This window comes from Engystomops pustulosus, chromosome 2 (genome assembly GCF_040894005.1).
Source record: "Engystomops pustulosus chromosome 2, aEngPut4.maternal, whole genome shotgun sequence".
NCBI lineage: Eukaryota > Metazoa > Chordata > Amphibia > Anura > Leptodactylidae > Engystomops > Engystomops pustulosus.
Window position 1 is genome coordinate 12,820,621 of NC_092412.1, and position 12,061 is coordinate 12,832,681.

Consider the following 12,061-nt stretch of genomic DNA (forward strand, 5'->3'; position numbering starts at 1 on the left):
TCACCGATCGGAGGAGGAGGGGGCTGGAGCGCGGCTGATGGAGATATCGCGGGTGTGGCTGTGCGCGCCAGAGTCGCATTTAAATTTCCCGCTCAATTTCCCCTCCCCCGCACAACGGAGCCGCGCTGCACAATCTTCCCGCCGCGCTGCCGCCCATGGCTTCTGAAGCCTGTGAGTTGCAGCGCGATGGCGATGCGACTGCCACAACATTGAGTGTCTATGCACTGCCCGGGCATCTGCGGAGTTGTAAGCCTTGTCACGCGTTATAGGGCACGGCCGCAAGAAGCGTCTGACACACAGTCACTCGTGGCTTCCTGTACAGGGCTCCGCATCTACTCTAATAATTAAAGTCGTCAGTCAAACACTGACGAGCGGGCGCGCGCCTGCCTGTCATTAAGGCCCCCCCTTCACGGCTATTTATCCTTCATGTTTGTCCCAATAACCATGTAATGTCGCTTAGATTCACTTAGGTGTCATCACTATGGCGCTGTGTACATGATTGCACTCGGGGAAAGTTAGAACATTCCGCCCCGTATGTCCCTGTATCACCGGCCCCCGGAATGTACCCGGGATGGGGTGAGCAGGAGTGACGGTCACATGGAGTGAGATAGAAGGGTGAGCTCTGTTGTGGAGAGGGTGGGTGGCTCTTAGAAGAGCCTTTGGGGTGTTTGAGGTGCCGGGTAGGCAGGCAGGCGCTTACTTGGCGCTGGTGTACTTGGTGACGGCCTTGGTGCCCTCGGACACGGCGTGCTTGGCCAGCTCTCCGGGCAGCAGCAGGCGGACGGCGGTCTGGATCTCCCGGGAGGTGATGGTGGAGCGCTTGTTGTAGTGAGCCAGGCGGGAGGCTTCCCCTGCGATGCGCTCGAAGATGTCGTTGACGAAGGAGTTCATGATGCCCATGGCCTTGGAGGAGATGCCGGTGTCGGGGTGCACCTGCTTGAGCACCTTGTAGACGTAGATGGCGTAACTCTCCTTCCTGGACCTCTTGCGCTTCTTGCCGTCCTTCTTCTGGGCCTTGGTGACGGCTTTCTTGGAGCCCTTCTTGGGCGCTGGGGCGGACTTGGCGGGATCAGGCATGATGCGGCGGTTACTATTATCCGAGACACGGAGAACAATGTCCCGCACCTCCCCGCGCCGCGGTATTTATAGCCGGGCTATGTAAATGAGCGACGCCGGCTGCTCGCCCTGCTATTGGAGGAACGAGTCATGTGCTCTGTGTGTTCACTGCTGAACCACGCCTCCTAATGCTGGTTGGTGAGTCTATGAGCCGCGCCTCTATTGGTAGGATTTCAATCCGGCCAATGACAGAGAGTGAGGAGCAGGCGGGAAGGTATAAGAGGCGGCAGGAGGCGGCTGAGCGGCATCAGTCGTACTGAATCTCTAGCATCATGTCTGGACGTGGCAAACAAGGAGGAAAGGTCCGCGCTAAGGCCAAGACCCGCTCATCCCGGGCCGGCCTGCAGTTCCCCGTCGGTCGTGTGCACAGGCTCCTCCGCAAGGGCAACTACGCCGAGAGAGTCGGGGCCGGCGCTCCCGTCTACCTGGCCGCCGTGCTCGAGTACCTCACCGCTGAGATCCTCGAGCTGGCCGGCAACGCCGCCCGGGACAACAAGAAGACCCGCATCATCCCCCGCCACCTGCAGCTGGCCGTGCGCAACGACGAGGAGCTCAACAAGCTGCTGGGAGGAGTCACCATCGCCCAGGGAGGCGTCCTGCCCAACATCCAGGCCGTGCTGCTGCCCAAGAAGACCGAGAGCAGCAAGCCCGCCAAGAGCAAGTGAGCGCCGCCGCCGCTGCTCCAGCACCCGATCCCCACTACACACAAAGGCTCTTCTAAGAGCCACCCACCTCCTCCTGACAGAGCGGCAGCCCCGGGTGTCTCCCCGGTACATCACACACTCTCTCTACTGTACTGATCCTGTACTCTCCTCTGCACCGCTATGTGTCTGCGCTCCCCGCCTCTATCCCTCTGCTGCCGCTGTCACTAGTAGCTACAGGCTACATACACCGGGGATGTGACCGCTCGCCCTGCAGGCTGCACCCCCGCCTCTCCGTCATCGGAGGTCGCTGCGTTCTCCCGGACGGGCACGGCATCTCTATGGGGCGGGCAGGCATGGAGGACACTCGGGCTCCTGGCAGGGACAGAGCTGCGGCTGCTGCCCGCTTCTTACGTGGAGACTAACGGCTCTGTGTGTACAGTGAAGCTGCCGGAGAGCCGGCTGCCGCTGACGTCACAAGGGGAGAACGAGCGGGAAATTCAGTTGCTGGAGAACTTAGACCTGCAGGATTGTCCACCAGGTGGCGCCTTTCCTGGAAGTTAGGAGGAGAGGGGGATCTAGGAGGGGCGACTACTTATATTGACAGCCTCCCGGTCTTGGTAGCAATTTAGCAGTGAACGGGGAAAGGAGTCTGGCCAGGCTAAACAGTGCGCTGGGAGGTTGGTCACGGCTTCCATTGCCCCGGGTCACAGTGCCTTCCCCACAAAAGCAAAGTCACGTTAGCAAATATAGTCCAGCACCTGCCTCACAGGAGGACTCAAAAGATTCACGATGCTACCACATTGGCCAATATAACTACAGTGCCAGATCCTACCGTAGCCAAAAATAGTCACAACACCTGACCTCGCGGCAGCCATATTGCCCCCAAGTAGCCTATGGTCACAGTGACCCCAGAGTAGCCAAGATTGTCATACTGTAGTCAGTGACCCAACTGTAGCCAAAATGGTATCCGTTCTACCACATTAGACAAAATAGCCAAAAGCCTGTCCCGCCCGTCAGCCAAATTAAGCACAGCGCCCCCTCAGTAGCCATAATAATCTCAGTGTCCCACATTAGCCAATATAGTCACATCGGCCGCCACAGTAGGCAAGTCACAGCGACGCTGCAATAGCCTATAGCAGTGGTGGCGAACCTATGGCATGGGTGCCAGAGGCGGCGCTCAGTGCCCTTTCTGTGGGCACTTGGGCCATCGCCCCAGCACACAAGGATCTTCCTGCAGTTCCAAGCAACTTAAAAGATGCTGCTTTCAGTCATATTTTGATACTTACTTCGTTACTAGGGACAGTAGGAAGAGGGAGAATGAGTAGACGGGGCCGAATTCTCTTTGGAGGACCTCCTACTGGCCCCACTATTCTCTGTGTACAGAGGGACACGGGAAAGAAGCTGAAATGATGACAATTTTCCAGCTTTTTCTACTGTGTTGCTGTCCTCAGGAGGCCAATATGATTGAAAGTTGATGAAGAACAGGGAGCAATAAGTTACTGCTTTAATTTTTGGATGGCACCTCACGATAGATAAGTGGGGTTTGAGTTGCAGTTTGGGCACTCGGCCGCTAAAAAGTTCGCCATCACTGGCCTATAGCAGTGATGGCAAACCTTTTCGAGACCGAGTGCCCAAATGACAACAAACACGCACATATTTATTGCAAAGTGCCAACACAGCAATTTAAGCAGTAACTCTCTGTTCTACCACAAATCCAATAGAAGAAGACCATCATCAATAAACGGCACCTGCCCGTACCTTCTCACTCTTACTCTTACTACAGTCCGAAGAAGCCGAGGATGTGTTGCTTTGAAATAAAACTTTGAGAGAGGCAGCTACCAGTTAGGGCCAGAAATATTTGGACAGTGACACAATTTTGGCGAGTTGGGCTCCGCATGCCACCACATGGGATTTGAAATGAAACCTCTACAACAGAATTCAAGTGCAGATTGTAACGTTTAATTTGAAGGGTTGAACAAAAATATCTGATAGAAAATGTAGGAATTGTACACATTTCTTTACAAACACTCCACATTTTAGGAGCTCAAAAGTAATTGGACAAATAAACATAACCCAAACAAAATATTTTTATTTTCAATATTTTGTTGCGAATCCTTTGGAGGCAATCACTGCCTTCAGTCTGGAACCCATGGACATCACCAAACGCTGGGTTTCCTCCTCCTTAATGCTTTGCCAGGCCTTTACAGCCGCAGCCTTCAGGTCTTGCTTGTTTGTGGGTCTTTCCGTCTTAAGTCTGGATTTGAGCCGGTGAAATGCATGCTCAATTGGGTTAAGATCTGGTGATTGACTTGGCCATTGCGGAATGTTCCATTTTTTTGCACTCATGAACTCCTGGGTAGCTTTGGCTGTATGCTTGGGGTCATTGTCCATCTGTACTATGAAGCGCCGTCCGATCAACTTTGCAGCATTTGGCTGAATCTGGGCTGAAAGTATATCCCGGTACACTTCAGAATTCATCCGGCTACTCTTGTCTGCTGTTATGTCATCAATAAACACAAGTGACCCAGTGCCATTGAAAGCCACGCATGCCCACGCCATCACGTTGCCTCCACCAGGTTTTACAGAGGATGTGGTGTGCCTTGGATCATGTGCCGTTCCCTTTCTTCTCCAAACTTTTTTCTTCCCATCATTCTGGTACAGGTCGATCTTTGTCTCATCTGTCCATAGAATACTTTTCCAGAACTGAGTTGGCTCCTTGAGGTGTTTTTCGGCAAATTTAACTCTGGCCTGTCTATTTTTGGAATTGATGAATGGTTTGTATCTAGATGTGAACCCTTTGTATTTACTTTCATGGAGTCTTCTCTTTATTGTTGACTTAGAAACAGATACCGCTACTTCACTGAGAGTGTTCTGGACTTCACTGAGAGTGTTCTGGACTTCACTGAGAGTGTTCTGGACTTCACTGAGAGTGTTCTGGACTTCACTGAGAGTGTTCTGGACTTCAGTTGATGTTGTGAACGGGTTCTTCTTCACCAGAGAAAGTATGCGGCCATCATCCACCACTGTTGTCATCCGTGGACGCTCAGGCCCAAGCTCACCAGCCAATTCCTTTTTTTCTCAGAATGTACCCGACTGTTGAGTTTGCTGCTCCAAGCATGTCTGCTATCTCTCTGATGGATTATTTCTTTTTTTCCCGCCTCAGGATGTTCTGCTTCACCTCAATTGAGAGTTCCTTTGACCGCATGTTGTCTGGTCACAGCAACAGCCTTCCAAATGCAAAACCAACCACCTGGAATCAACCCCAGACCCTTTAACTACTTCATTGATTACAGGTTAACGGGGGAGACGCCTTCAGAGTTAATTGCAGCCCTTAGAGTCCATTGTCCAATTACTTTTGGTCCCTTGACAAAGAGGAGGCTATGCATTACAGAGCTAGGATTCCTAAACCCTTTCTCCCATTTGGATGTGGAAACTCGCATATTGCAGCTGGGAGTGTGCACTTTCAGCCCATATTATATATAGAATTGTATTTCTGAACATGGTTTTGTAAACAGCTAAAAACAACAAAACTTGTGTCACTGTCCAAATATTGCTGGCCCTAACTGGTACATTGCCTGTGCCTGCAGGTGAATTCTTTAAGTCATGTCTGGTGAACTCAGTGCTGGGGACATGTGGCCTGGGTGCCCACAAAGAGGGCCCCGTGCCATAGGTTCGCCAACACTGGCCTATAGTCACCGTTCCTCAAATTAGACAATAGTCACAGTGTTCCACGGTAGCTGCAACAACAAATGTAAGAGCTCACCCTTAGATTGCTGATCGTTATGATAAATGAGGCCCACTGACATCAAAAGCTATAGGCGAGAGCAAAACTGTTCCAAGTCCACCAATCAGACTCAGGTTGGGAAGCGTCAGCACCAACACGACGATTACAAAATGCTGACGACATTCCTAATAACGGATTACAGTGACCACCGCCCAGCCACAGATCCGGTGGGGCGGGGGAGGAGAGGCTGGCGGCTCCCCGAGTAGTTTCATCTCCGCACATTCACAGCCAGGCGCAGATCGGGAGCACCACCACATTCAACTCACTCCCAGAGAAAGGAGAAATGGACTCCTCCAATCTCCTTCATAGGAGATTTTACGGACTGTGTACCATCACCCTTACTTTATCTGAGACAAGAAAAAACAAACAAACTAAAAAACAACAACCTGACTGACCCTCCCCATCACAGGGGGTGCAATGGACCAGTTCACTTCCCACCTACTTTTGCCGCCGCCGTCGACGACGACGTTTGCAGAAGGGGGTATTAATGTGTAAAAGTAACAAAATTGTCACAGGTCAGACAGAAGCCCAACTTGAAAGTGCCTTCCGCCTGCTGGAAGCAGCCCCCGGGAGCACAGCGTCTTCCTCACAGTGAACTCCATCTCGAACTAGACTTTCTATCTCAACTTGTCAACCCCACCTCGGGGTTTCCACACTAGGTCAGGACCGTAGACTTGGCTCACTGACACTACACTAAATAAGCAGAGTTGTATCACAATCTAGGCGGCTAGTCTGTGACTGCAGTACTGATTTGTCACGGATAGAAGCAGAATGTTGGACTTCATAGGTGACTTGTCTTCTCCTCTGGGTTCAGAACATGGTCCGTGGTGACCTTTCCCCTCCATGACTTATTGCTGAAGAATTTTTCCCCAGACGTCACATTGGCTCCTTGAAGAAGATCTCTACACTGTGCCTCCACCTGGATAACGAAATGCACTGTGCTGCCACATATTGCAAATATACTGTTATTTATGGCAGTGGGAGAGAGGGTCCAGCCATAACGTTGATGTAAGGATGAAGCGGTCCACCCGTGAGCCTTACTCCTCACACCACAGCCAACCGGACTGTTAATATATACATATCATACAGCAGCATGGTGGCTGAGTGGGTAGCACTTCTGCCTTGCAGCACTGGAGTCCTGGGTTCAAGTCCCACCCAGGTCAACATCTGCAAAGAGTTTGTATGTTCTCTCTGTGTTTGCGTGGCTTTCCCCCCACACTCCAAAACATACTGGTAGGTTGTTTAGATTGTGAGCCCCTTGGGGACAGGGACCAAAATTTGATATGCTTTGTGCAGCGCTGCGTAATCTGTGTGCGCTATATAAATAAAGAATTGTTATTATTATTATAATACCTCTCACATCACACGACACACACAACACACACACACACACAATATTTGAAGTGTTATTGTAGGGGACACTGGGCGATTCTACAGTTATTGAAGGGGCATCATTGCAGTAGGGGGTCCTGGATGACTGTATTGTTATTACAGGGGGCACTAGATGATGATAGTGTTGTTGCAGAGGTCAAGGGATGAATATAGTGTTGATGTAGGGGGCACTGGATGATGATAGTATTGGTGCAGGGGGCAATGGATGATGATACTGTTATTGCAGGGGGCACTGGATGATGATAGTGATGATGTAGGGGGCACTGGATGATGATAGTGATGATGTAAGGGGAACTGGATGATGATAGTGATGATGTAAGGGGAACTGGATGATGATAGTGATGATGTAAGGGGAACTGGATGATGATAGTGATGATGCAGGGGGCACTGGATGATGATAGTGATGATGCAGGGGGCACTGGATGATGATAGTGATGATGTAGGGGGCACTGGATGATGATAGTGATGATGTAAGGGGAACTGGATGATGATAGTGATGATGTAAGGGGAACTGGATGATGATAGTGATGATGCAGGGGGCACTGGATGATGATAGTGATGATGCAGGGGAACTGGATGATGATAGTGATGATGCAGGGGGCACTGGATGATGATGATGATAGCGATGATGCAGGGGGCACTGGATGATGATAGTGATGATGTAGGGGGCACTGGATGATGATAGTGATGATGTAAGGGGAACTGGATGATGATAGTGATGATGCAGGGGGCACTGGATGATGATAGTGATGATGTAAGGGGAACTGGATGATGATAGTGATGATGTAAGGGGAACTGGATGATGATAGTGATGATGTAAGGGGAACTGGATGATGATAGTGATGATGCAGGGGGCACTGGATGATGATAGTGATGATGCAGGGGGCACTGGATGATGATAGTGATGATGTAGGGGGCACTGGATGATGATAGTGATGATGTAAGGGGAACTGGATGATGATAGTGATGATGTAAGGGGAACTGGATGATGATAGTGATGATGCAGGGGGCACTGGATGATGATAGTGATGATGCAGGGGAACTGGATGATGATAGTGATGATGCAGGGGGCACTGGATGATGATGATGATAGCGATGATGCAGGGGGAACTGGATGATGATAGTGATGATGGAGGGGGCACTGGATGGTGATAGTATTGTTGTAAGGGGCACTGGATGGTGATAGGGATGATGCATGGGGCACTGGATGATGATATTATTGGCGTAGGGGGCACTGGATGATGATAGTGTAGATGTAGGGGGCACTGGATGATGATACATTGTGGCTGCGGCCTCCTTGGATGTCCCTGTGGACGGGGCCGGGGCCGGTGACAGCTCCTCGGGATGTCCTATCCAGGGACAGGGCAGGACGGGGAGGCCGGGGCCGCCTGTGTGTTACCCTCCCGCGCTCTCGGCAGCCCCAGCTCTTCCCCGGATGGGACAATCAGACTTGTGCGCGGCAGATCCTGTGGGGAAGATCCCAGTGACGGTGACAAGTGCGGGGAGGAGAAGCCGGCAGCTCCCGCGCCAGTGCTATCTCCGCACAATCACGGCGATGCGCGGATCGGGAGGACCATGGCGGAGATCCCGGGGCCCCCCTGCCGGCTCCCGCCCCGCGCCTCCGCCAGTGACGGCTGCACACGGTCAAAGAGGTTGTCGGGGAGTGGGGAGTCAGGGGGGGAGCGCGCGGGCCTGTCCGCTGGTGTCCGCTAAGGGGCTGCTCTCCCGGGCAGGGAAGCACACGGGCAGAGCGGAGCTTCCCTCAGGCCCGGATGGAGGGAGTCGGCAGCGGCGCTCAGTGTCAGCCAATAGGGGCGGAGGACGATGCCACTCGGCAGCCAATCAGAGCGCCGCCGTTGTAGATATAAGAGGCGGGAGAGCGCGCTGCTCGCGATTCACGAACTGTCAGCAGAGTTTTGTGTGCGAGTCCCTTCATATCTGAAGATGGCAGAAACCGCGCCCGCCGCCGCAGCTCCCCCTGCCGCCGAACCGGCCGCCAAGGCCAAGAAGCAGCCCAAGAAGGCCGCTGCCGCCAAGAAGAGCGCCAAGAAGCCCTCCGGCCCCAGCGTCTCCGAGCTCATCATCAAAGCCGTGTCCGCCTCCAAGGAGCGCAGCGGGGTGTCCCTGGCCGCCCTCAAGAAGGCCCTGGCTGCCGGCGGCTACGACGTCGACAAGAATAACAGCCGCCTCAAGCTGGCCATCAAGTCGCAGGTCACCAAGGGCACCCTGCTCCAGGTCAAAGGCAGCGGCGCCTCCGGCTCCTTCAAGCTCAACAAGAAGCAGCTCGACACCAAGGACAAGGCGGCCAAGAAGAAGCCCGCAGCGGCCAAGCCCAAGAAGCCGGCCGCCGCCAGCGCCAAGAAAGCGCCCAAGTCTCCTAAAAAGCCCAAGAAGGCTCCCAGCGCCGCCAAGAGCCCCAAAAAGGCCAAGAAGCCTGCAGCAGCAGCGGCCAAGAGCCCCAAGAAAGCGGCCAAGAAGCCTAAGGCCGCCCCGAAGCCCAAGAAAGTCACCAAGAGCCCGGCTAAGAAGGCGTCCAAGCCCAAAGCTGCTGCCGCCAAGAGCCCGGCTAAGAAGAAGGCCGCTACTAAAGCCAAGAAGCCCGCGGCCAAGAAGTAAGCGGGAGCCGCCCTGTGCCCTTCCATATAAACCCCCCCACAAAGGCTCTTCTCAGAGCCACCACCTCCTCCCCGACAGAGCTCTTACCCACAGCCCGCCGCACAGTATAAGCCGCCGGGTCATACCCCTCCAGCCCCCCGCCGCCACCAGCGTCACACTCCCGGGGACGTGGCCGGACTTCCACATGAGTCGTCCGCTCACTATGGGGGGACAGAGCATCCAGGGAGGGGACGAGGGCTTACAGCGTCTACAGGGGGGACGGGGCCGCAGAGTAGAGAGCGGGAGGTGATGGGGATCTATGTGCCCGCGCGTCCTCCTCATTCATTACAGGCGGGGGGGCCAGGAGCAATGACAGGAGGACGGGTGCTGGGGGGTACAGGAGCGGCACCGGGCTCTGCAGTGATTGGGGCAGCGGTTGACACTTCCACGCAGGAGGGGACGTTATCAGCGGAAGTTACGTCGATCGGCCGCTGTTAGCCAATGGCTGCTCGCTGTCTTTCCCTGTGTTTCGGCGGGCTTATAAACAAGCCAATGGAATCGATGGGGCGGGCTATCCCTGAGCCAATGAGGACGAGTGCGGGAGCATAAATATTGCGCTCAGTTCCCGTTTCCACATATCACCGCTATCTGTGTGTGAGAGAGAACCATGGCCAGAACCAAGCAGACCGCCCGCAAGTCCACCGGAGGCAAAGCGCCCCGCAAGCAGCTGGCTACCAAGGCCGCCAGGAAGAGCGCGCCCGCCACCGGCGGAGTCAAGAAGCCTCACCGCTACCGCCCCGGCACCGTGGCTCTCCGCGAGATCCGCCGTTACCAGAAGTCCACCGAGCTGCTCATCAGGAAGCTGCCCTTCCAGCGCCTGGTCAGAGAGATCGCTCAGGACTTCAAGACCGACCTGCGCTTCCAGAGCTCTGCCGTCATGGCGCTGCAGGAGGCCAGCGAGGCCTATCTGGTCGGCCTCTTCGAGGACACTAACCTGTGCGCCATCCACGCCAAGAGAGTCACCATCATGCCCAAAGACATCCAGCTGGCCCGCAGGATCCGCGGCGAGAGGGCCTAAGTCCTCCCCGGGCGGGTACCGTCCCACACAACACAAAGGCTCTTTTCAGAGCCACCCACATCCTCTACAGGACGAGCTCAATAACCTCAAGTGTACCCTGTGGCCGCTCCCAGGCCTCATGCCCATCTGCAGGGAGACGCCGCGGCTGCTAGTGCTGTCAGCGGTGTCCCCTCCCCCCGTGACAGGAATCTCTGAATCCCGTCGTTCCTGACATGACGTCACAATAACATATATCTCGCTAATGTAATGGCTTGTTTCCCCTACGGTTTGTAAAGCGCAACGGAATATGACGGCGCTATACAATTAATAACAACGGTATAGAACGTGTTCTGCCGCAGCACAGACCCTAAACCTCACATATAATAACTAGTCACTGCCGAGCTCCCCGTTCTGCCTCCCTGGTCACACCCGCAGCTGCGCTCCCCGCTCTGCCCCTCTGGTCACAGTGCGAGCTCTATGGGTTCCCTGCCTCCTCAGTTACAGCCACTGCTGCGCTCCTCGGCTACTCCAGTCCTAGCTACATCTGCTCTTTCTATATTTCATCTCCACTTACATCTAGATCTGCCCTTTCTATAGATCATCTCTATGTACAGCTAGAACTGCACCCCTCGGATTGCCCGCCGCCCTCATGAGGCCGGGAGTCTTTGTGCTGGGGGCCGCCCTGCACACATCGATGAAGCAGGGATTGTAGAAAGAGCGGGGAATTCAAAATTATAACACGTTCACTATTCAGCCAATAGGTGGTAAGGGGGAGGAGAGACCAAGGACACGCCCCTTCGTCATCACCAGTAGTCCTCTATCTGGTCCTCTCATTGTGTATATAAAGGAGACCTCGGCAGCCCCGTCCACATTCGTTGTCTCACACACAACAAAGAACATGTCTGGACGCGGCAAAGGAGGAAAGGGGCTCGGAAAAGGAGGCGCCAAGAGGCACAGGAAGGTGCTGCGTGATAACATCCAGGGAATCACCAAGCCTGCCATCCGCCGCCTGGCTCGCAGAGGAGGCGTCAAGCGTATCTCCGGCCTCATCTACGAGGAGACCCGCGGCGTCCTCAAGGTGTTCCTGGAGAACGTCATCCGCGACGCTGTCACCTACACCGAGCACGCCAAGAGGAAGACCGTCACCGCCATGGACGTGGTGTACGCGCTCAAGCGCCAGGGCCGCACTCTCTACGGCTTCGGAGGTTAAGACTCGTACCCACCCGGCTCCATCTCACACCCAAAGGCTCTTTTCAGAGCCACCCACCTCCTCCTAGAGAAGAGCTCGCACTCTGATGCTTGTTTCATACCACTGTCTGTACTGTCACTCATCACTTTCCCTCCAGTTGTCTCCTGTGACTTAAAAGGCGCTGCGGAAAGTGATGGCGCTACAGGAACATAACTTATCGTCGTGCTCCCCGGTGATGGGGCTCGAGCCGGTGCAGTGCGGATTCTGGACGCTAATTAGAGAAG

The 12,061-nt window shown here is 54.2% G+C and overlaps 6 protein-coding genes across 9 annotated transcripts in view; 5 read left to right on the forward strand and 1 right to left on the reverse strand.

Annotated features, from left to right (window-relative positions):
* Positions 1–12,061, forward strand: part of LOC140119790 (uncharacterized) — an 822,703-nt gene that overhangs the window by 73,537 nt on the left and 737,105 nt on the right. The gene's annotated exons all lie outside the window — the stretch shown is intronic.
* On the reverse strand, positions 299–1,098 carry LOC140119933 (histone H2B type 1-O). The gene has a single exon (XM_072139370.1). The coding sequence runs from the start codon at positions 1,075–1,077 to the stop codon at positions 697–699; it is 381 nt and encodes a 126-aa protein (XP_071995471.1). The 5' UTR covers positions 1,078–1,098; the 3' UTR covers positions 299–696.
* Positions 1,389–1,908, forward strand: LOC140119923 (histone H2A type 1-like). The gene has a single exon (XM_072139360.1). It carries the CDS (start codon positions 1,389–1,391, stop codon positions 1,779–1,781), a length of 393 nt encoding a protein of 130 aa, XP_071995461.1. The 3' UTR covers positions 1,782–1,908.
* Positions 8,881–9,552, forward strand: LOC140119876 (histone H1A-like). The gene has a single exon (XM_072139306.1). The coding sequence runs from the start codon at positions 8,881–8,883 to the stop codon at positions 9,550–9,552; it is 672 nt and encodes a 223-aa protein (XP_071995407.1).
* Positions 10,132–10,667, forward strand: LOC140119910 (histone H3). Its single transcript, XM_072139345.1, has one exon. The coding sequence runs from the start codon at positions 10,199–10,201 to the stop codon at positions 10,607–10,609; it is 411 nt and encodes a 136-aa protein (XP_071995446.1). The 5' UTR covers positions 10,132–10,198; the 3' UTR covers positions 10,610–10,667.
* LOC140119959 (histone H4) lies at positions 11,302–11,864 on the forward strand. Its single transcript, XM_072139394.1, has one exon. It carries the CDS (start codon positions 11,487–11,489, stop codon positions 11,796–11,798), a length of 312 nt encoding a protein of 103 aa, XP_071995495.1. The 5' UTR covers positions 11,302–11,486; the 3' UTR covers positions 11,799–11,864.